General features: G+C 55.1%; 1 protein-coding gene across 1 annotated transcript in view; it reads right to left on the reverse strand.

Annotated features, from left to right (window-relative positions):
* The window catches only part of PTPRU (protein tyrosine phosphatase receptor type U), a gene marked incomplete at both ends in the record, with an annotated part of 65,124 nt that overhangs the window by 6,106 nt on the left and 36,242 nt on the right, over positions 1-22,776 (reverse strand). The window contains 17 exons of the mRNA XM_084274223.1: positions 663-788; positions 5,081-5,221; positions 7,103-7,276; positions 7,406-7,555; positions 7,667-7,802; positions 9,230-9,384; positions 9,955-10,071; positions 10,172-10,269; positions 10,589-10,625; positions 12,367-12,443; positions 12,962-13,034; positions 14,258-14,448; positions 16,765-16,922; positions 19,678-19,816; positions 20,312-20,348; positions 21,970-22,243; positions 22,359-22,461. Of these exons, the coding sequence (XP_084130349.1) occupies positions 663-788; positions 5,081-5,221; positions 7,103-7,276; positions 7,406-7,555; positions 7,667-7,802; positions 9,230-9,384; positions 9,955-10,071; positions 10,172-10,269; positions 10,589-10,625; positions 12,367-12,443; positions 12,962-13,034; positions 14,258-14,448; positions 16,765-16,922; positions 19,678-19,816; positions 20,312-20,348; positions 21,970-22,243; positions 22,359-22,461 (2,186 nt within the window). The remainder of the gene's footprint in view (positions 1-662; positions 789-5,080; positions 5,222-7,102; positions 7,277-7,405; positions 7,556-7,666; positions 7,803-9,229; positions 9,385-9,954; positions 10,072-10,171; positions 10,270-10,588; positions 10,626-12,366; positions 12,444-12,961; positions 13,035-14,257; positions 14,449-16,764; positions 16,923-19,677; positions 19,817-20,311; positions 20,349-21,969; positions 22,244-22,358; positions 22,462-22,776) is intronic.

The following is a 22,776-nucleotide window of genomic DNA, read 5'->3' on the forward strand; positions in this document are numbered from 1 at the left end:
GAGCTCCTCTTCATTTAAAGGCAAGGTGAACCAGCCAAGCATCAATGGGACAAGAACTACAGGTGAAAGCCTGGGCAGATCTTCTCACCCTCCAGGCAAAAAGGGCTCTGCTGGTCCCAGGGGAGCTGCTGTACCCATGCAGGGAGTCTCCATCTTGTGATACATGTGTGGCAGGGAAGAGATAGACCTCTGGGAAGGATGAGGAAGGTCTTTCTACAGAGTTATCTTAAGTCTTGCAAGGAGCTATAGACTCCAGAAAGGTTGGATGGAGTCAATGTCAGTTTTACAGCCTTCTCTCTGCCAGAAGGAGAGCTGGGGCTGGATCAGGATGGAGAAGACACCAGCATCTACAGCACCATTCAGTTAGCTTATGTGAAAAGTTGCCTGGCCAGGCAATACCAAGCTGTAGGACTATAAATTCTCATCTAGACACATCATCCTTCTGCTCTCCAAAGGAGATTCCATTCCTATAAAGAAGCTCTTGGTGATACCCCAGCCCCTCCCAAAAGCAGTGGCTAACAAAAGCAATCCACCCCTGTGCCCACCCAACCCAGACTTCTGACTGGGAGATACCTGGGGGGCACCTGGGCACCCACAGAGACACAGGTGAAGCACCCCATGATCACCCTTCACCAGCAAAGGGCCAGAGGAGAGACCCTCACCCGTGTGATGTTCTGGACTCGGAAGAGACGGGACACGATGTCCTCATCTGCTGCTCCGGAGACGTACTCCACCTCCATTGGGCCGTACTGCTGGAGCCCTGGCTCAGGCCAGTACTGCAAACAGGGCTGTGGAGAGAAGATGGACAGCTCAGCATGACGTGCACAGGGACACATGCATCACAGGCAGCATCCAGTGGGATGAAGTGGTGGCCCCGAGATGAGGTACTAGACCTGCGATGCCGTTACTCATGCGGGACCATGACACATGGCTGGATGGAGGGATCAAAGCTGTAAGGTCAGGTCCATCCCTGGCATCCATAAAGCACTCATCCCACAACAGAAACACAACAGCTGATGCTCCTGGTGATGGATTTTGCTGGTCCAGGACGATGCAGGATGGGCCCTGCCTTGGTAAGCATGGGCCTGATTCTGCGCTGTGATGGAGCAGAGTTTGGCTGTTCCACTTCTGCTGAAAACCCCACTGGCTTTATGTTTATGGCCTTAATGGCCTCAAGCTGCACCAGGGCAGGGTCAGATCAGATGTTAGGAAAAAATTCTTCACTGAAAGAGTTGTCAGGATGTGGAACAGGCTGCCCAAGGAGGAGGTTGAGTCACCAACCCTGGGTGTGTTTAAAAAAAAAAAAAGGCTAGATGAGGTACTTAGGGATATGGTTTAGCATAGGGCAGGAACAGTTGGACTCAATGATTTTCAAGGTCTTTTCCAACCTAGGGATTCAGTGGCCTCAGAAGCAGCTCTGTCACCAGCAGCAACATGGAACAACAGTCCCTCTCTCCCCATGGCCAGGACATCCCTCCAAGCCAAAGTGATCCCAGCCTGCAGCTTCTGCTCCCCAACACATGTCCAGCACGACAGTGACCACAGAGTCAGAGAATCACAGAATGGTGTGGGTTGGAAGGGACCCCAAGGATCAGAGAGTTCCAACCCCCCTGCCACAGGCAGGGCCACCAACCTCCAGGCCTGGAGCTACACAAGGTTCCCCAGGGCCTCAAGTGAGGGATATACCTGGCTTTGAACACCCCCAGGGATGGGGCAGCCACCACCTCTCAGGGCAGCCCATTCCAGCCCCTCTCTGGAAAGAACTTCCCCCTAATATCTCATCTAAACCTTCCCTCCTTCAGCTCAAATCCATCCCCCTTGTGCTGCCCTTTAACAAGCCCATTCCCTTCCTGTGACGGCTGGCTCAGTCCAAGGGTCACAGCTGTGACCGTCTGCACACTGTGACAGCTGGGAAACCAGCATCCACACAAAATATATGATGTTTGTCATGGTGCTCTAACAGGGCATTTAGCATCTCGGGCCGTCTAACAGCCGGGGCCTAACTGCACGGCCAACGTGTTTGAGAAATAATTGGTTATTAATAGGGGCTATAAATCTCCCAGATCTCCAAGCCTTCCAGGCTCAGAGCTATAATTTGGATATTAAAACTTCCTCCAGCAAGACATAGTTCAAGTGAGGGATATACCCTCTAAGTCACCTTTCAGAGCTGCCTGCTGTAAAGGTTGATTTATTACCTGTTGGGCCTAAACTGGTAAACATTTAAGATCCAGCTAAATAACACGGCCACCCCAGCAAAGCAGCGTCCAGAGAGAGCGACCAGGGCTGAGTAATGAAGAAAAATTGCAGAGTCCCCAATTAGATGGTGTCAGGGGACAGTGGCCAGTGGTGGAGGCTTGGGGGAGGATGGTACAGGAGCAGGCAGCTCCTACGAGGCTGAATGGTGTTTCTGGGCCATGGAATGAAAGAAGAGGTTGAGAGAGAGAAATATAATTGGGTTTGTTGCCTCCTTCCCTGCTGTGGTCCACTGGGGCTGGGTTCAGCCGACAGCTGGTGCTGGGGCTGTCGATGGGAGGTGCTGGATGGTCGCAGTGGCACGGTGCAGGGCTGGGTTTTTTAAGGTTCCTGGTAGGTTTCTCAGTGCACTTGAGGACAAATGTGAATCACGGTGACAAACGCACGTGGGAGCATCACTCACCCTCCCCTCGCTGGACCAGCCTGCTGCTTGGGCAGCACAGCTGCTCTGCTCCACAGCCACGCTTGTGGGCAAAGCCCTTCTGTCCCTCAGAAGGGGGGGACACAGAGGGAAGCCAGGCAGGTCCATCTCAGTGGGAGCAAAGCCTGCTGCCAGCCAGGCCTTGATGCAGCAATGTGCCAAGCCCCATCCTCACCCTGGGACCAGAGGTCTGCTCATCCATACCGAGCCACCTTGGGTGCTGACTCTGCACCAACATCCTCTGCTCTGGACTCAGAGACACAAGAAACACCATGAGAACTCGCTCCTGTTGCATTTACTTAGTCTTCCTTTAGAGAAGAGGTTTCCCTGGAGCATTTAAACAAGATGCTACTTCATAATCCCTTTTCCTTTCCACAGAAGAGGGCATTCCATGGTTTGGGGAGAGCAGCCCTCTCACACCTGCTGAAGAGGATGCTCCACACTTGAAAAAAAAAAATATCCCAGCACTCATGAGAAATTAGATGATGAGTTCATGGGTTCACAGTCAACATCCAGCACAGTCCAGTTGTGGAAAGCTTCCCTAAATTAGATCCCAGGGTAAGTATGCGACTCCACCTCCCAAGTTAAGCATCCAAACGCCAGATGAAGAGGACAACAGCCAATTCAACTGGCACCAGGAAGCAGCAGATGAAGGTGTATCATCTCATGCCTTGTCCTGATGACTTTATAATAGGCATTGCTGAATCGGTGGCTTGGGTTATGGAGAAGGGAGATCTTCAATCCCATCTTCCAGCTCTGCACTAAGTCCTTGAAAAGCTGATTAATGTCGGAACATTAGTTCAAGCAAGGTTCATGGATGGAAATGCAGCTGATGAAGTCATAGGCGTTATAAACACTAATCCAGAGAGGGGGATGCTACTTGTACCAAACCAGGTTGAAGGCTTGTAACACCATCTCCAGCAGAAGACATCCAAGACTTCGAAAACCTAAGCCCGTGGTCTCCAAAGTGGGGCATGCTAGGCAATCCATCACGATGTAGGAAGGAAGTATTTGAGCTTCTCTCTGTTTTCACTTTATATAATCTCACACAGAGATTGTCTATTCTCAATGGTAAATAACTTCTTCAGTTCTGCTGACCCCCCTCCTTACACCTTCAAGAATCAAAGTCTCTCTCATTTCACAATCACTATGCTCAAGACTGTCTCCAACCATCACGTGATGAGTAAGTCCTCCTCCATTCACAAACCAGTGGGCAGCTTCCTGAGTTGGTCCAGAATTTATCTTCCATACACTCCCTCCTTTCAGCACATCCCTGGGCTGACTGCTTCGTTAAACACGAACCTCATCTAAGAGCAATTCCTCTGAGCAAGCACATGAGCTGGGAAACTCTTTGGGACCAGCCCTGCCTCCCCTCCTGGCAAACCTCTGCAAGGCGAGACCCTCCCCCAGGGACACCCCTCGATGCTCAGGGTCTGCTTCATGTCACCCCTTGGATAGGTCCTTCAGAGCACGCTGCATTACCTCAGCACAGAGGGACACGTGGGTGTGCTCCACAGCTCTGCATGTGTCCAGCATACTTTTATATATATATATATATATATATATATATATAAATAAACACCAGCATATTTACCCAGCACTCTGTCCTGGTGCCGCATCCATCTGCATCCTTGCGACAAACGGCACAACTGCCGTTTTGGATCATTTACACTGAGTGTCTGGATCTCAACTCGTAAAATAAGCCAGCTAATGAAGTCTTCTCCAGACATCCATTAAGAGTCTATAATGTTAATTTTATGTAAAAATCCAGTAAGTTTCCTCATTGAATTAACATTACAGACCTGTAGCAGACTTTTACATCCGCTCTGGTAATGGTAGGAGTGCTCCAGGGAATTCTGGGGGAGAGGTGCACTGGGAAACCAAAGCAAGGTGAGGCTGAGCAGGGCCCCCAGGTGAGAGGGGACACCTCCCCTCCAGTTTGGCAGATCTGCACATGCCATCACACCATAAAGCCCATGGGAGAGGCACTTTGCAACTGGCTGATCTGCAAAGCAGCATTCAGAAGCCACCAGTGTCCCTGGAAGATGAATGTGGGAAATCCTATGTGCCTCAGTTTCCCCTTTGTGAAAGGAGGATAAAAATCAATTCATTATAATGATCAGGTTACACTGGTCAGTAACCTTCTATATCCCTTGAGTATTCACAAAGATTACAGCAGAGTAACACAACACTAACACCAACACAACACCAGCAGGCTAGTTTGTTTCTTCCACATGTCTCAGGCTCCCACTGGCTATCCCTGTGCTTCCAGGAGATAGATCCCAGGGGGCAGCAGCCATTCCTGGACCCCCTTGCAGAGCAGGAGGTGATCCAAGCAAGTTAAGGGCTGCCAAGACAGCAGGGACAAAGCAGGACAAGGGCACCTGCGGGGCCAGGAGGACTCACCCAGGCAGAGTTGGACTGGTTGAGCTGGTTGAGCATGACGATGGAGGTGCAGCCATAGTCATACACCAACCGCCAGAAGTCGGTGGTGGTGTTCTGCAGCGGGTGCAGGGTGACGATGAAGGCAGCACTCTTGGTGTAGCTCTGTGGAGAGGGAAGACAAGCACTGTTAAGGACATGTCAGCAGCACCAAAGCCACCGCTGTCACACCCCAAAAAAAGACAGTGCCAACCAAACGATTAGTGCCACCAAAGCTATCTTCTCCATGGATGAGTGGAGTTGGCCCCCAGCATGGCCTCAGTTACCCCCAAGCTGTGAGCTAGAAACAGGTCTTGGTGGGGATGAAAGGACCCACTTCCTGCTCTCAGTCCTTGCAAGGAAGGGTGTTTTGCACAAACAGCTACTGGAAAGGTGTCACATCTGAGCCAAGAACAAGCAGAAGCCACGGTGGATGGGTGGCCCCAGCCCTCAACTCTGCACCCTGGCCCCAAGTGAAAGCATCATCCACATCATCCTGTGACTGGGCACCAAGAGCAGCCAAGAGGCAATGGGGTCAATGGTCTTTTTGGGGAGGAAAGGAAACCAGAGGGAAAGGTCCCTAGAGACTGCAAGAAGGAAGTGGGGGGGGAAGACTACTTCTCATTCCTGTTTGGAATGAGATCTGACCCCTCAATCACCCCAGCACCAGCTTGGCAGTGGATGGGGAGCTCATGCTTCAGCTAAAGCCTCCTCAGATATAGGAACAGAGCAGAGAACGCTCTTGCTAAGTGTCCTCTGCCACTGCAAAACCCCCTCAATCAGCTTATTCCCTTACCAAACCTTCCACCCACCCCATCCCTGGGACAGCCAGCAAGACCCTCACTTTCTGCCCCCATGGAGAGTGATGAGAGCCACGGAGTGAGGGGGGTTTCAGAGGGGGCTGGACTGGCTTTGCCTTGGCACTGGTGTAAAAGGATGGCAGCCAGCACAGAGCAGAACATGGCTCAGCCATCCTGCTGCCAGCACCACGCTCAGCACCAGCAATGGGCAGCACAGACCAACCCCATCTGACAGACAGACAGACTGCGGGCTCAAACAAAATGAGCTGTCTTGGGTTTTTTTCCTCCCTCCAAAGAGGGAAATGAGGTTTATTCCTTCAGCAGGAATTTCATCCTAAGAGTTTTTCCTGTCTGTAGAGACATTTCTACTCGCTGACCCTGGAGCAGAGATTAAGGGCAGCTCAGCGGTGTATAAAAATAAAACGACTATGCAAACACCAAAACCAGCTGAAAACAAAGCTCCTGTCCCAAAGCCAGCAGCCTCCTCTGCTTTACAAGCTGCTTTTTGCTGCACGAGCAGGTAACTGGGAGATAAATCACCGGAGGGGTAAGGAAATGCAGGGCTCAGCTGGATGCCAGCACTCAGCCGTGACCAGGGAGGTTTGGGGAAGGTACCCTGGGTGCTGCAGGGCTCAGCACTGCCCATGGGGCTCAGCACCACCTGTGCAAAGCACCCCAGCTTCTTTCCAAAGGAAATTGGTTTGGGTGGTAAGTGCCCCATTGATGGGTGAGGGCTCAGAGCCAGCAGCATCCTCCTGGATGGTGGGTGGGAAGAGCTTTGTCATCTCGGGTGTCGTTTCTGACAGCACCACGGGGTGCACAGCAGCTCTGGGAGCAGCTCAGAGTCCCCTGAATTGCACCAGGGTCAGGGCAAGGTGCACAGCGGGGTGCTGGCAGCACAACAGGGTCTCAGTGCTACCAACCCCTCCCAGAGCTCCTTCCCCTTCCCATGTAGGAAATACAGGAAGATTCATTGTGTGCAGCTTCCCAGAGCTGCTGAGAAGTTCTTTGTAAGAGAGACAAGATGCTGCTACACAAAAGAAGTGCTGGAGGACCCCACAACACCAGCCCCAGCCCTTCCCTACCCCATGTGCCTTCATGCCCTCGCACATAACAGGGCTGCAAATTCAAACCAAGCAAGGTTTCACCCTGAAAAGCTGCCTGAGACACCCCAAACCATCCCCTTCCCTCCCTGCAGCACACTCACATCAGTTAAGGCCGCGTTGATGTAGTTGTTGCTGTCTCCATCCACGGAGATGAGGAAGGGAAGGCATCGGTCGGGCGGCAGGACGTCCATGCTGCGGTTCCTCTCCCGATTGCGGGGCAGGAGGGCGATGCTGCACTCCTCCACATCCAGGTGGGGAGTCACCGAGTTCAGGGTCTGTGGGTACATGTGCTCCCCTCAGCTCCCTTCCTACCTGCGCCGGGGCCAAACCCCCTGCCCAGAAGCCTGATGCTGGTCAGCCAGGGTGAGGAGCAAGGGGGATTGCAGGGGGTTGTAGCCACTCACCTGAAATTCTTCCCGCAGCTGCGAGGAGTTGCTCTGCGGCTCTATCCTCACCATCTCCTTGTAGGTAGGCTTGAACTCGCTGGCAGGGATGCTGGTTTCCCCACACAGGCAGGCTTCCAGGATGGCATCGTGAATGAAGACGTACTGCTCCTTTATTGGGGGCAGGGGTGGGAAAAAAGGAGAGTACAGGGGGCTGAACCTCTGCAACCCGCCTGTGACAGCAGCCCCACGTGTCCCTGGCTGTTCCCAACACCTGCTCACCTCTGTCTGTATCATGTTGATCCTCCGTGAGCAGAGGGTCTTCACACAGTTGTAGATGTCCACAACACCCTCACACTCAGCCATGTCCAACATGACATCCAGGACGATGTAGCAGCCAGTCCTCCCCGTGCCGGCGCTGGGGGCAGAGAGGGGGAAACACCACAAACGTGTTCTGAGTCTGCACAGCATCTGAGGTGTCGGTGGGCACAGAGCAGGGTCTGCGTGGGTGCTCCACATACAGCCCCTGCCCATGGATGTGGGGGCAGCCAGGGTCCAAGCAGGGCTGCCACATCTCCCTAACCACAGCCTGGCTCTACCTTAAAGCACTGTGCCCAGCCTGGGGGCAGCACGATGTTCTGGCAGCAGGTGGGAGGGTGGGTACCACCTCCTAGGTTCATTTTTGCTTCATGGCAGCACAGCACATGCTCTTACACAATGAACCCAGCAGCTAAACCCTCCAGGTGCTGACAGTCCTCCAGGATCCCACCCCAAATGGTCAAGGATGCTCAGCACCAAGCCCCCAGAGCACAGGGAAGTACTCCAGCCACCAAAGGGCTCTGAATTCCCTCCACTGAGGGAACTGGGTCAAGACTGAGCCCAGCACAATGCCTGGGGCCAGACGACCCTCAGCAGCAGATAGATCCAAAATCCTGGCATGGTTGGACTCACAGCCAAAAACCAGCTGCCACCCATCCCACGATGCCTCAGGAACAGAACCACTCCTCCCCCTCCTCCCGCTCCTCTCCTCAAAAGTCTTTTCCAGTGAAATACTAATTTCTGGGGCTGATGAATCACTCATCGTGATTATCAGTGATTACAGGCTATGGGCACTAATCACACTGGCTGCTGCTGGTGAATGAATACTGATGAGGCAATTGACAGGGAGAAATCAAATAAAAAGAAAAAATCCCTCCTGCTCATCAGCTCCTCCTTGTTTGCCCAGGGGAGGAAGAGCCATTAACCCATCGCGTGGGGATGCCTGCTCAGGGGATGGAAAGCCACTGCTCCAGCTCAGACATGCCACCACTGGTGGTGTCCCAGCTCAGCGTGAGCCCCATGGGGACTGCCCTGGGGGTAATGCTAGGAACGGGACTGTCAGTCTGTCCCTGCTGTCCCTCCCCACCTCTCTTCTTCACCCATCCTGACCATCAGCATTGGTCGAGTTGCCAGTCTCACCCACCCTCAACCACGAGGACGGAGCTGGGTGCTGGGGCAGCCCCCAAAGAAGTGCTGGTCCCTGCTTGTCCCTTGGCCCCAGACCAGACACAGACCCCATCCCTGCTGCCACTAGCCCACTGGTGACACTCTGCAGCTGGATGCCATCACAGAGGGACATCCTACCCCACAGTGCCAGCCCGGATGCCTTCCCTGCCCCAACCTTTCCTTGCTGTGAACCCAATTTATACATTTTACATCCCCCTGCTGAATATTTTAGCATCATTCAGAGCCAGAGCACCCACTTAAGACACTGTCCCCAACCCAGGGACCATCCACACCCCCATACCCCATCCCAAAAGGGGATGCTCCCTCCCAGCTGGCTCTGCCCCACAGCCAAGGAGGTACCTGCAGTGGATAACGATGGGGCCGGCGTCGGGCGGCGTGGATGCTTTCACCCTGCGGATGAAGGCCAGCAGCCCCGTGGCGTGGTAGGGGACACCATGCTCGGGCCACGACGTGAAGTGGAACTGCTTCACCTCATGCCGGGCCGAGTAACCCCGCTGCAAGGGAAGGATGAGATGGAGAGAGGGGACGTGGCAGGAAAAATCCTGCCCAAACCACACAAATGCCCGATTTTTCTTGGAAATCCATGATTTCGCCAGCTCAGCATCCAGCCCAATGTACCACACGGCAGTTGGCTGCTTCAACAGCCCTGCAGCCCCCTCCTCCCCACTGCGAGAGGGTTAAAAAACCATCTGAGGAGGAGGAGGAGGTGACGGCAGCAGCTACGGGTCTCATTTCAGGAGCATCTTTGCTACCTGCCCTGTACTAGATGGTAATTTCACATTCCTGTAAATTAAGGGGTAAATCACACCAGCTCCATCCCCAGGTAACGCGCTGAAGAGTAATGGCCACGTAACCTGCGCTCCACTCCAGAGGAGAAAGAGCATCCTTCCCACCCCCACAACTACACGCTGCTCACAGGGAAATGAAACACTCACTCGCTGCTCAAACGGCAGCAGCGCTGAGCTGCTCAGCACAGAGCCAGGGAAAAGGCAAAGGAAGCAGCTACCAGCATCCCCAGGGGTTCAGAAGCTGCACCTCAGCTGGGGGTGGAAGTGGGACCGTACCCTCTCGAGAGCGAAGGTGCGGACAGCGTACTCGGCCAACGTCTCCGACTTCACCAGGGTGATCTTGATATCCCCGTACATCTCAGAGTCATCTGGCCAGTATTTGGAGCATTTCACCTGCAAGGAGATGATGGGATGGGGTTTTGGCACTGTGGGGGAAGCTGCTGGTAGAACTGGAGCCAGGAGGGAGAGGAATGGGATGGGATGGGGTCCTCACCCGTCCAACCTCCACCAGCTTGGTTATCATCACGATGCTGGAACAGTGCTCCTGCCACACCATGCGCCAGAAGTCATACACCATCTCCTGCTTGGGCCCTGTGGGATGGAGGAAAGGCCACTGGGAATGAATGGGCACCTCAATGCCACCATGTTTTCCCTCTGTGGCACTAACAACCCCCAGCATTTTAAGCCAACCGCCCCCCCACCCCCATACCCTTCATGCTGGCTGAAACCACCCCTTCCCCCCAGGGATACATGGTGCTGTGGGGTGGCAGGGAGCTGCTCCCACATTGCTACCACTCAGTTTGGCCCTGAACTGGCCCACTCCCTCCCCTTCCTGGCCACACAAGGTTAAATCCCACCAGGGAGGATATCTGGTGGAGAAGGGAGGGAGAAGAGGGAAGGGGCAACTCACCTTGTGTGGCTATGAAGTGGTTGGACCTGTGGTAGCCCTGCAAGGGAAGGAGAGACATCAGCCTCAAGCTGGGGGGACACTGGGACACTCAGGGGCTTTGGCACAGCCTAGTAAAACATTTCCCAGTCACCCAAGTGGTGATGGGTCCTCACATCTGCTGGGCCAAGTCCCAGGTACTGGTGCAGCACTATCCACCACCGCAGGAGGAAGAGGAGGCTCAGCAGCCACACTGCACCCGCTACACCCTGTCCTGGGAGGGTGCACGTCCTACATTCCATGAAGGGTCATGTAATGCCCAACCCTCATCCCTGTTATTTCACCCAAAATCCCCAGCAGCACCCCAGGGATATCCTGGGGTCTGCCAGCTCGATCCCAGCTCCCATGCCATTGGTACAGCTGCCAAGCACAGCAACATCATCACGTCCCATCCCACAGCAGCCACGTGGTACTGACAGTCCAGCGCTCCTCCTTTACCCCAGCAACTTACTGGACTATTCCCAATTCTCAAGAATCATAGACTGGTCTGGGTTGGAAGGGACCCCAAGGGTCACAGAGCTCCAACCCCCTGCCACAGGCAGGGACACCAACCTCCAGGCCTGGAGCTACACAAGGTTGCCCAGGGCCCCATCCAACCTGGCCTTGAACACCCCCAGGGATGGGGCATCCACCCCCTCTCTGGGCAGCCCTCACCCCTCTCTGAGGGATGTGCCAGCCCCAAGAGCACATTCCAGCAAGATCAGTGCCAAAGGGACCTGTGACCTGGTGTCCCACACCTTGACCATGGGTCCAGCTGAGTTCAACCACACTACATGCATGGAGGTGATGGCAGCTTCTCCATCCACCACAGGTCCTTTCACAGGGGGGTTTCATGGGTTGAATTCAGCCTCACTTTCCCCTTCCCCAGAGTTTATTCCCACGTTTTCCCAGCCTGCCTCTCCCAGATGCTATTAAACACCACACTGCCCAGCACAACAACTGGGAAGAGATGGAGCAGAGAGAAGGAAGGAGAGAGGAACCATCTACTTACTTCTCGGTTAATCCGAATCTTAACGATCCCGTTGGGACACAGGTTTGAGAGAAAGAGATCAGAGACAGAGACATTAGTGAGGCACAGCTCAAGAGACAGGTTAGAGCCCAGACCAGGTCACAGAGAGCCAGGGAAGAGGAGACACATGAGGACAGGGGACAGGCACAGGGACGCTGCTCAGGCACAGGGCAAGGCCACCACTGCCAGAAGATATCCTCTGGAAAGGAAGGAAGAGTGGGATGTGCTGCTGCTTCAGGAGATGCTTGAGCCCGGGGCCCAAAAGAGCCTTCCTGCACCTCTCCTGGTCTCAGCATCACTGGAGGTGACAGGGGGGACATCGCTCTCAGAGGACCCCAGGGCCAAGCTCTGCCCAGACTCACAGACACAGAACCAAGGGGGTGTGCCAGGGTGAGCTGGTCCCTCAGCACACTCAACCTCTGCATCCTCCACCCAGGGAGGAAGGATGGCCACAAGAGCAAGTGAGGAGAAGAGAGAGGGTGGAAAAGGGGACAAGAGAGAGAATGAGAGAGGAGGGATAGACCAGAGCAGAGGAGGAGGAGGAGAGGCAGCAAGCAGAACTTGCTGATGGACATAAATAAACCAGGCAGGCTCTTCATGGCGTGTCTCAGGGATGCACAGATCCACCTGACCTGGGCTGTCTAAGCTGGACGGACCCTGATAGTCCACAGGGTCCATGGGAAACTCCTATCCCAGTCAGACACCCCCAGAGACAGACACTGTCCCCACTTACATCGATGTAGTTGGCATTGATGTAGTCTGAGTTGGGATCGCCCAGCAGCGGGTGCAGCTTCACTCGGTGACGGTCATCTGGAGGGAATGGGAGAAGGGACCATCAGCAGCCAGGGTGGGAGGGTAAGCATGGGGACAGCTTGTCACCCTGACGGGCCCCAGGACAGCCTTTATAAACTTCTACCCTAAAACCTCACCCTTTCACCCCATTGGCTCATCCTGCACACCCACACCAGAAGCTCCCTGAGGCAAGGCCACAGTTTCTCCAGAGTTCATACAATAAAACTACCAGAGACCCTCCAGCACCACCAGGAAGAGTACCATGGTGATGTTATCACCACCCAAAGATGTCCCATCCTCTAGAGCTGTCCAATTCCAACCCTCCAATTCACTCCAGTGGCCAATGCCCAAACAGGAGCTCTCAGCCTGGGAACGCTCACTGAGCAAGGACCTTTCTCAGGCCTTTCACTGACCAAACCCCACCAGTTCATTCCTTGCTGTGGACCACACATCTCCCAAAAAGAAGCCCCCAAAGCCCTCCAGAAGGTTGTTCAAGCCGTTCAGGGTGTCTAAAGGCCTTTCTTAAAGCCACTCACATGTCGATACATGATCCTGTCTCCCTTTGGTCTTGTCTTTCTTCTTTGAAGCATCCCAGCCTTCAAAGAAGCTCTGAAAGGAAGGGATGGCTGTCACAACCTAAGGGCAGGACCATGGGTTTTCCCCTCACCAGCCCCACAAACTCCCCAGGAAGCAAGGCAGACAGGGTGGTCATCCCACCCCATCAGACACATCTCACAGCCCCCTCCCCATCTCCACAGCCCTCTGCCAGGCTACACGCGCCTGCTGCATCCCCAAAACATCTCATTTTCCAGCGAATTATTTACCACCTACTTTGGAGGGGTGGGGGGGGATTCTGGGTTGGGTTTGGGTTTTTTTTCCTAAATTCCATCCCCCTTCCTCTCCCCAGCACAGAACAGGTTTGTGTGTAATAACAGCAACATTCAGAGATTGGCGTAAGAGGAGGAAAGTGGAAGGAAATTACATGTTTGCTCCCCTCCCATAATATCTGAGTGCTTTCAAATGACTAGTTCCAAGAACATACAGCAGCTTTTCAAGGAGCACTAATGATTATGGCAAGCCTGGGTTTGTCCAATACGTGGAAAGGGGGAGAAGGAGGGGGGGAAAAAACCCCTCCTGCACTTGAAACAACTGAGCATTAAACAGTAATTTCACTGGGATATTTCAATTGCCAGACCTGTGGGACACTGAGGAGCTGGGAAATCAACCCCACCAGACACGCTGGGGCAGAGGCGTGCGGAGTAACACGCTCTGTTACAGACCCTCTGGCTCAAGGAGGTGGGATGGACATGATGCAGCTAAGGACCTTTGTGGGGGACTCCCTGCTTCCCTGGGATCACTCTGTCTCCATCCTCTCCCTGGGGTCTCCACAGGCTTGGGAGCTGCCAGGCTGCAGAGGGTTTAGGTTGTGTCTGTGCTTATGGCAGGGCAAGCAGGTTGGAGAGAGAAGACAACATCACAGTGCCCAGGAGGACCTGAGGAAGGGAGAAGCATCCCCAGTCCCTGTGGGAGAGGTGGGATGATGCACTGCAGGCAGGGGAGGTGCAGCTGGCTGGCAGAGCTGGCTTGGCTCACCTCAGGGGCCTGTTCACCATGATGATTAAATCCTGAGCTTCCAGGACCAGAGATGTGATCCAGACCCAGGGAACACCCCACATGCTGACGGGGTCTGCATGGAGAGCTGCAAGCTCCAGCTCCTGCCGTCCTCAGCGCTGCAGCTCCAGGTCTGGAGCAGATTCTCCAGGTCCCACCCACGTCACCTTGTCCATCCCACCTCCCACCCTCCCCGAGACACCAGCACAAGGTGCTCTCACCTCATACTCCTGCTTGAAGCCGTAGCCTTCTGCTGTCTTCATCTGGTTGATATGCTGGAGGAGATCCGCCACCCGCACGGCGGGATGGAGCTGCCCAGTGTGATATGGGGACCCTTTGCGGCCGCACTGGCGGCGGGGGGAGCCCCCCAGCAAGCTGCTGGACTCATTAACCACGCTGCTGCGCTGGTCGCCTGCAGGAGGGAAGGGGAGAGCCAGGGCTGTCAGGGGTGCAAAGCCCTGGACCACATCCCCATCGCTTCCTTGCACCCATGGAGGGATGAGAGGGCACCTGGGAACATCCCCAGGAGATGCTGGTGCTGCAGACAGTCTCTCTGGGGACTGCAAGTGGCCCAGGCCCTCCTTGTGCTCTCTGCAGCTTCTCCTACACCACAAAGCCAGAAGCACCCATTACATCTTAAGGGGGTTAATAAGCTCATTTCCCATCGATTGGAGCAATTAACTCCCATCCAGACAAGCAAGAGCTACGTGCCCAAATATTCACATGACTTGAAAAATCGCCTTGGCCAAGCCTCCAGCCCAGCTTCACGTTGAATCTTCCTCACTGCTAGAAACCAGCACCTTACTACACAGACGGAGCTCGCTGCTGTTTAACGGGGAGTTTATGGAGTACTTATCCAGTTTATGCCTTTGCCATGTAATTACCAGCAGAGCCAGACTAAGGCCTCACCTCCATTTATCAAGGGCAAAGTCCCACCCCAGGGTCCTGAAATCTGGGTTTGCACAAAAACCAACACTCTCCGCTGCTGCCCAGAGATGTGTCAGGCTGGGATCCTGCAGCACCCAGCTGGGAGCACCGGCCACACGCTGCTGGGAAGCAGCTTTGCAAGACAGTGCATCCTGTACATGGTCTCCCTTAACAACACTTCTCAAAACCACCCCTCCTCACCCACAGAGCTCCCAGCCTTGGTTTTTTTTCAGGTCTGCTCAAAGGACCAGCCTGCTGCAAGGAGCAGCCCCTCACCTCCTGCCCGCACCTCCCACCCACTGGTACAAGGTGGGAGTGGTGTGAGTGCAGTACATGCGCCAGGCAGAGTCTCCATGGGGCACTGCAGCACCCAAGGAGATGCTGCCCCAACCTTTCCAACCAGAAACATCTCCCTTCCAAGATGCCAATGCACAGCTGGACCAATGGGACAGCACAGGAGGGCCACACTGTGCCCCACAGCACAGCTGATGGGCTCCAGGAGAAATCCAGTGTAGGCATTTGCAAGGTGCTGACAGCTCCGTGCAGCCACATGCTGAGCACCCACCTGGGTTTCTGTGAGAAGCATTAGTGACTTTGGGAAACTGAGGCATGGTTGAATGTCTCCTCCTCTGGAGACATTCACACACCTGGACATGTTCTGGTGTGCCCTAATCGAGGTGGATCCTGCTCTAGCAGGGGGCTGGACTAATTGATCTTTCGAGGTCCCTTCCAACCCTCATCATTCTGTGGGGGAACAGCCTGCAGCTGGTAACACAGCAGCCTGTTCATTTACCCGATTAACTAACAATGATTACAGGTGGGGAGTGCTGTCCTTGCTGCAGCAGAGCCCCTGAGCTCCCCACATCTCCCCCTCCACCCTCTACCAACCAGAGGGACGGGGACCAGCCAGCAGCAGAGCCAGCAAGCGGGCAGGAGCAGGATGCGGCCCCAAAGCCCCCTTCCTTGAGGAAGCCCAGGACCAGCGACCTCAGCTCAGCCCACTCACAAGCCCCAGCAGCCTACGAGCCTTTCAAGGACAGCAACTGAAAAATAATACACCTAGCTAGATGTACTAAGAGGAGGAAAAGTTTGCCCTCTGGGCTTCTATTATCCACGAGACAATGCCGGGAAGCGTATTAATCCCACAGCCGGTGGAGAAGAGCTGTGGGTAAGCGGCATCTTGAAGTTACTGTAACAGATGTTATTAGCATATGGTTGAAACTGGGGCATCCAACGAGTTATTTTACAACTAAATCAGCACGGAGATGCATACTCCAGTGGGTGTTAAATTATCAGTCTCCCTCTGATGTGAACGCGGTGGCTCTTTAACCCTTCGAAGCCCAGGGCTGTGCAGAACACCGTGGAGCAAAGCTACACCGAGTGTGCTGGCTGAAGGCTGGAGCAAAGCTTGTGACCTCAGCCTAAGCTGAAATAGGGGGTTCACTCAGCTCTGGGGGGCTGCAGCCAGAGCTTATGTCCAAGCTGCATGTGGCCTCAACCCTCCCAACACAAGCCCAGACCTCGACTTCACGAGGTGGAGATGCAGAGACCCAACTCAAACCACCCACGAGTGGTTTCTCCTGCAGCAAAACCAGGACAATAATCAAAGCTACTACAGACAAGAGATTTGAGTGATGCCCTTGGAGGTTTCCTTCCAGCATGTCACACACATCAGGCTAAAACAGATGCAATACCCACTACCCAGCCTTGGCTAAGTATTTCAGATGATTTCTGAGATATTTAGGGGACCCTTGCTGCACTGGAGGGGAGCAGGGGGGCTGCTGCAGTTCCCTGTCCTTACCACGGTTGCTGTAGTTGTGGGTGTCCATGAAGGACAGCCCCAGGCGCTCGTCCTCCTGCAGCGTGCTCTGGTCGGTGAAGCTCCTGTCGATGGCACTCATCATGTGTGTCTTCTCGTGGCGGTAGTTAATGGTGGCTTTGGTCATGTTGACAGGTTTTCTGCAGGGGGATGTGAGAGGAAGGAGGGAACAAGCATGTGTAAGCAGGGCTGAGCCGGCAGTGCTGTAAGAACTCCCCCAAAGCTCCCGGGTTCAGACTATTTCAGGGAGCAGGATGGATTATTACCCCCCAGCAGTTGCCACACTTTGGTTTTCCCGTGCTCTGAGCCAGTTGAAAGCCCCACGTGGATCATCCCTCACCAGCTGCAGCACCTCCTGCTGCTCATACTCATTGTCCCCCTCCCCAAAATGCTCCTCAGGGAAGCAAAGGCTCTGCTTGGCCAGCTGGCATTGCACAGGGCTGTCCCAGCAATCCCCCACCCATCGTCCCATGCCACACAGACCGTCCAACACACCATGCACATCGCTGTGCACTGCATGAGCACAGGAGGTACCAGATGGACATGGACTTGGTGGAGAGAGACCACAGAAATGACCCAAGGGAGAAAAGGCTGAGAGATTTGGGGTGGTTCAGCCTAGAGAAGAGAAGGCTCCAGGGACAGGCTGGACCCTCTGACTGCCCACGTGCTCAGCATCCACCAGGAAGCCTTTTCACGCCCCTGTGCAAGGTCCCCATAGGCACTAATCAAAGATGCTGGGGAAGCCCAGGACCAGAATCTCACATCCCAACCCAGACTGAGGGTTTTTGAGGGGCAGCATCAGCCCCCAAGAAGCCAGAGCAGGGATTAAACCAAGGGAAGGAGGAACAGGACATCTGAGCCCATGTCGGCATCTTGGTGCGTGATCCAGAACCCAACCCGGAGCGGCTGCCCACTCCCCCCATCACTCCCAGTCCCTAACGAGCTCAGCAGCACGATTTTCCCCCAAGCCAAAAAGGCCCTTAAATTGTACTCAGCAGAGAAAAGGACTTGTTGGAGCAGCAAGGCGAGGGGGGCGGCCGGGAGGAAGGGTGAAGGAGAGAGAGAATGACAATTACTTACGGGTAATAGGAATAAGAATAGTAGTTCCTCCTGGCCAGCGTGCAAACAAAGGGAACAGCAGAAATTGCATAAGCGGCTTTTCTCCAGCACAGCAGCAGAGGGAAAGGGGAGGGGGGGGGTTATGTGGCAACTCAGTTGCTGGAGAATTAAATGTGCCGTGAAGAAACGTGCCTCTCCTTTTGCATCTGGAGGTTATATGCTCTGGTGTCCCAGCTCTCAAGGTCACTGCACTCCCCGGGTTGGCAGTGGGGTGTCCACAGTACCCCTGTCCAAGGGGTTATGTAGGGCATCCTCTCCCAGGGGCCGGTTAGGGGCCAGGCAAACCCAGCAGGGAAAAGGGGGTCAGGACCATTTAGTACATTTGAGCATATTCTGGGGGTGCATTTCCACTCCACCGTGTCAGCGTTTTGCCAACAGCAAAATTTACAGGCTCGTCCCAGCTTCTCACGAGCCCAGAATTCAGGGCCCTCTGCACTGGGTCTGATTTGTGGCTCTGGTTTCTCCTCCTCCTGCCCCACAGCACAGGCAACAGGTCAGAGCCACACTCACAGCTTTCCACCCACAGCATCACTCCCAAACCCACACCAGCACCGCTGGCATTCGCTCCATCACAGATCAGCCCCAATGCTGTACACACGGGCATCACCCCAGAGCAACGGTGGGCAGGGAGCTGCCAGCCTGTCCCATACCCCTAGCAGTGAGAAGAGCTGCCACAGCCTTGCTTTGCTACCTGGTGTAAAGCAGCAAGAACCCCTTGCCAGCAAACGAAGCCACAGAGATGGGCAGGATTACACAGGCTGAGGATGTGCCCTGCTCTTTTTCTCTCCCCTCTGGCTGCTAACATACTTTCCTCCCATCACCCTGAGCCCTGCGTGGGGAAGGCGGGTAATTGCTGCCCTTTCTCCCTTGCTCTGTGAGCTCCCCCAGCCCCGTGCTGCCTCCAGCACGGTAAGAAGCTGTTTTCCAGGGCACTGCACCCAAATGAAGAGCAGTGGCCGCATCCCCAGCGCTCCCGGGGACGAGTGTCCCAAAAAGCTCTTGTCTTCCTCCCTCCCTCCCTTCCACCCCACTGAGCTTCCTGAGTGAAAACCTGCTGCAATGGCCATGGCCGCATCCATGACGGACATATTGGGAGCCTCAGCCAGAGCTGGGGAGGATGGGGATCCCCCATGGGGGTGGGAGAGCAGTCTGGGGGTCCCCAAGGAGCATCAGCCCTGGAAAAGCCTCCCCTCCAGTGTGTACTCGAATTGCAATGACTCGTTTGGAGCCAGCGTGAGGCTCTCAGCCAGGGATTGCTCACAGTACCCTGGCAGCAGAGTGGTTCCCCACTAAAACAATCCCAGGAGGATGCAGGACAGTCCCAGCACCAGCACCCCAAGGCAGGCAGCCACGGGCAGCCCCTTGTCCAGCCCTGGAGGAAGGGGTGGTGCTGCTTCCCCCCAGCGCTCTCAAGGAACCGGAGCTCAGGACAAGACACAGCATCTGCCCAGGTAGTTCAGCAGGACACCCCATGCTGCTTTCCAGGCAAAAGCTGTGTGCAGATGGAGGTGGTTTTATCTGGCCATCACCCCAAAACCGAGCACCCCCAGAGCTGGGGGGGGGGCACTGGGTGCTCCCCCACCATCTCAGGGGCACGGCAGAGGGGTGATAGCAGAAAGGTGCAATGCCAGAGGGGATGCACAAACACATGGAGGCACAGCTCGAGAGAGGGTCTGCCCAGCATGGCAGTATCACCACCAGTAACTCCCAGTTAGCGCTGGGGTGGGAGGAGGGGATGGATGGAGGCCCCAGCCACATGACACCGTGTCTCCTTACCCTTTCCGAATGACAACAATGATGGCTCCCAGGAGGATAATCAGGACAATAAGCCCTCCGGCACAAATCCCCAGGATCAGGCCCATCTCCTCCGAGTGCTGTGACACCTCCAGAGGACGTTTGCTCTCTTTGCAGGCAGCTGCCAGGGGACAGGGACAGGTTTGGGGTGGGTAGGGAGGTCAACACTCTGCTCCAGCCAGGGTCAGCAACATCAGACAGGAAAACACTGGGACTGTCCCGTGGGACACACATATTTCCTTGAACATGTGTCATGCCATGGAGATGTTCCAGGGCTCTGCAGTGCCACAGTGAGACTGTGAGAGTCCCCATCTCAGACAGTTCCTTTGTGCCACCTTTCATCACACCCAACACAAGCTTCTCCATCCCCGGGTTCAGCATCTGACACCACCGACTCCAACCCCCCACCATGGTGACTGAATTAGGAGGGAAAACTCAACCGAGGGCAAAACCCAGACACCAAAGGAAATGGGAAACACCAGTGAGGGATGGGGCTGTGATAAACCATCCTGTGCACCCCCGACACTGGCAACAACACCCGGTCCTGACTGCCTGAACAGCTTTAAGTCTGCAGCCTCAGTGGCATCACGGGGGCTGGGGAAGGAAGGGCTCTCACCTTTGCGGGCGATCCGGACGCAGTTCAGCCGGGTTTCCTATGGAGGAAAGAAAAGGGGGAAGTCAGGGTCGGATAAGCATCCCAGTGGCTCCACTCCCTGCTCCAAGCGAAGCTGGTCCGTTGGTGCTGGGACCCCCAAATTGAGCCAGTTTGAAGGTGGTTTGTGCTGCAGGACCTGCTACTGAGCTGAAGGGACACACAGCCCCTAAGAGATGATGCTGAATGACCTGTCCCCAATGTCCCCTATACCAGCGTCCTTCCCTTTAGCCGAGGCCATCGCTCCTGGCACAGCAAAGCTCAGGAGCATTAAAGGAGAAACCAAATAGACCCAGGTCATCAGCGTGTCCACCAGCTACAGCTATAAACACTCCCAGGTCATCATTCAGGGCTTTGTCATCCTTCAGAGCTTCACAGGGGTGTTTTTCCATCAATCAAAGTTTTCAAGCCCCATCCCTGGTGCACTGTGTGTGCTGCCAAGGTCACTGTGAGGGCTTCCAGCTCAGGTCTCCAAGAGCTTTGTGCATTTTTAGGGATGGGTTCAGCTATGATATTTCATCCTTCCTTGTATCCAACTTCTGATGCACAATAAAAAACACCATTTCAGCAGGACTGCCTTTTTCCCAGAGCATCCTACAGCCCCTCAGGACCAGGGCTGACAACGCTGCTCCATCCACCCTCAGACCAAGACCTGCCCACGCAGCATGCCCAGGACAGGGCTGGCTCTGGCACAGTTCTCCCTGAGGTCTCCAGCTCTTGCTTCTGCTTCGTGCTCCATCTGGCATGAAAACCACAAAAAAAAAATCCAAGCTGGGATCCAGGTTTTTCACGTCTGACGGCAGCCGGGACAAATCCATTGCCTCCCAGCAGGAAGGCTATAAAACAGCATCAGCCACCAGTTATTATCCAGCAGTGCCCAAGCGAGCCAGAGCTGAGATCCTTCCTGTCCGTCTCAGCTCTAATTACAACCCACCGAGGTGTGAAGGATCCTGGAGCAGAGGAATGGATTCACAAACCAGCATCGTGCCGGCAAGACAGAGTCATGTGGGATGAGGATGCTGCCACAGTTCTGCTGCTTCGCTTTCACAGCTCATCATTCCCTGGGGTGGGATGGGAGCTGCTGGAGCAGGTGAAGCTGAGATGGGTCTCCGGGGAGTCCCGGTTCATCCCGATGGTGATGGAGCGGGGTGTTGCAGCTTCGCTGAGAGAACAGGCAGCAGCAGGCAAGGAGAAGGCAGCCAGGAATTTGGCAGCCTCCCAGGAACTCTCTGCAGCAGCCGCTGTGTCAGCAGCGGGTCCCTCTCGCTGCCCAAATAGTCCCTTTTCACCCCAGGATGAGCCCTGGGAATGCTGTTGCCCCCACATTGCCAATGGTTGGGGTCCCAGCGGGTGGCAGAGGTTGGGCTCCATCACCCTGAGCATCAGCACTGGAAGGAGGAAGGGCACAGCCCCGGGGGCCACCCAAGCATGTCCCCAATGTGCCTTAAGGGTGGCCCAGAGCACCGTCTTCCCATGGGCAGGACACTTAGGGTGAGCCCAGAGAGGGGTCCACGGGAGGGGGATCCAAATCATATCCCATTTTTCTGATCTCCCCCAAGACCCCAGGTGGGCTCCTACCTGGTCCAACAGGGACCCCAGACACCCCACCAGATGCTACTCACCCCTTTAAGGTTGCTCATGGCTTGGAAGTAGATGAGATAGGCCTTCTTGGGCTCCAGCGGTGGGTTCCAGTAGCCACTGTAGGTCTGGTTGTCCCCCACAGTGAAGGGTTTGGCTTCAGTGAGGCTGCTGGCGGGCAGCTCAGCCCCAAAGTAGTGCACAGAGCCACGGGACACGGCGTCATCGAAGGTCAGTGGCACTGGGAAGCACTCCTGCCCACCCAGCTCCCGCTTCAGCTTCTTGGGCCGGTCTTCCTCTACAATGACCTGGTAGGTGCTGGTGAGGACCAGGCGTAGGTTAGCTTTGTTAAAAGGATAGTCCTGTCCTTCCCTCCAGGCTGTGCCACCCCGCTCAGGGCGGGGGGTGTCACCCTTGCCTAGCCCCAGCTTACCTGATGGGAGCCCCTCTGCCCTGCGCCGGCCGCAGCAGCACCGTGATGGTGCTCTCTGACTCGCTCAGCGGCGACGGCATGTCCCCGTAGTCAAAGGTGGGAGCTGCAAAGGGAAGGGAGAGGGCAGGAAGGGTGAGTCCTGGTCCCCATGGACGCGCTCGGGGTCGCCTCCTGCTCCAGGGGAAACTGAGGCACAAGCAGCCTTGCTCATAGCAGAGCATCACCAAATGGTGTGACGAGCATTATTACTAGTAAAGAAAACCCCTCCAGGCCTTGAGCAGGTGGGAGAGGATACACAGGTGTGCAGCATGGGGGGTCCTCAGCACCAGTGTGGCAGAGGGGAAGAGACAGGAGCAGGATCTGACCTTGGCAGATGCACCCCACGTGCCTGGGGCAGCACGGCTCCAAGCCACCAGCA

The sequence above is a fragment of the Gallinula chloropus genome, assembly GCF_964237585.1.
Source record: "Gallinula chloropus genome assembly, chromosome: 22".
Classification (NCBI taxonomy): domain Eukaryota; kingdom Metazoa; phylum Chordata; class Aves; order Gruiformes; family Rallidae; genus Gallinula; species Gallinula chloropus.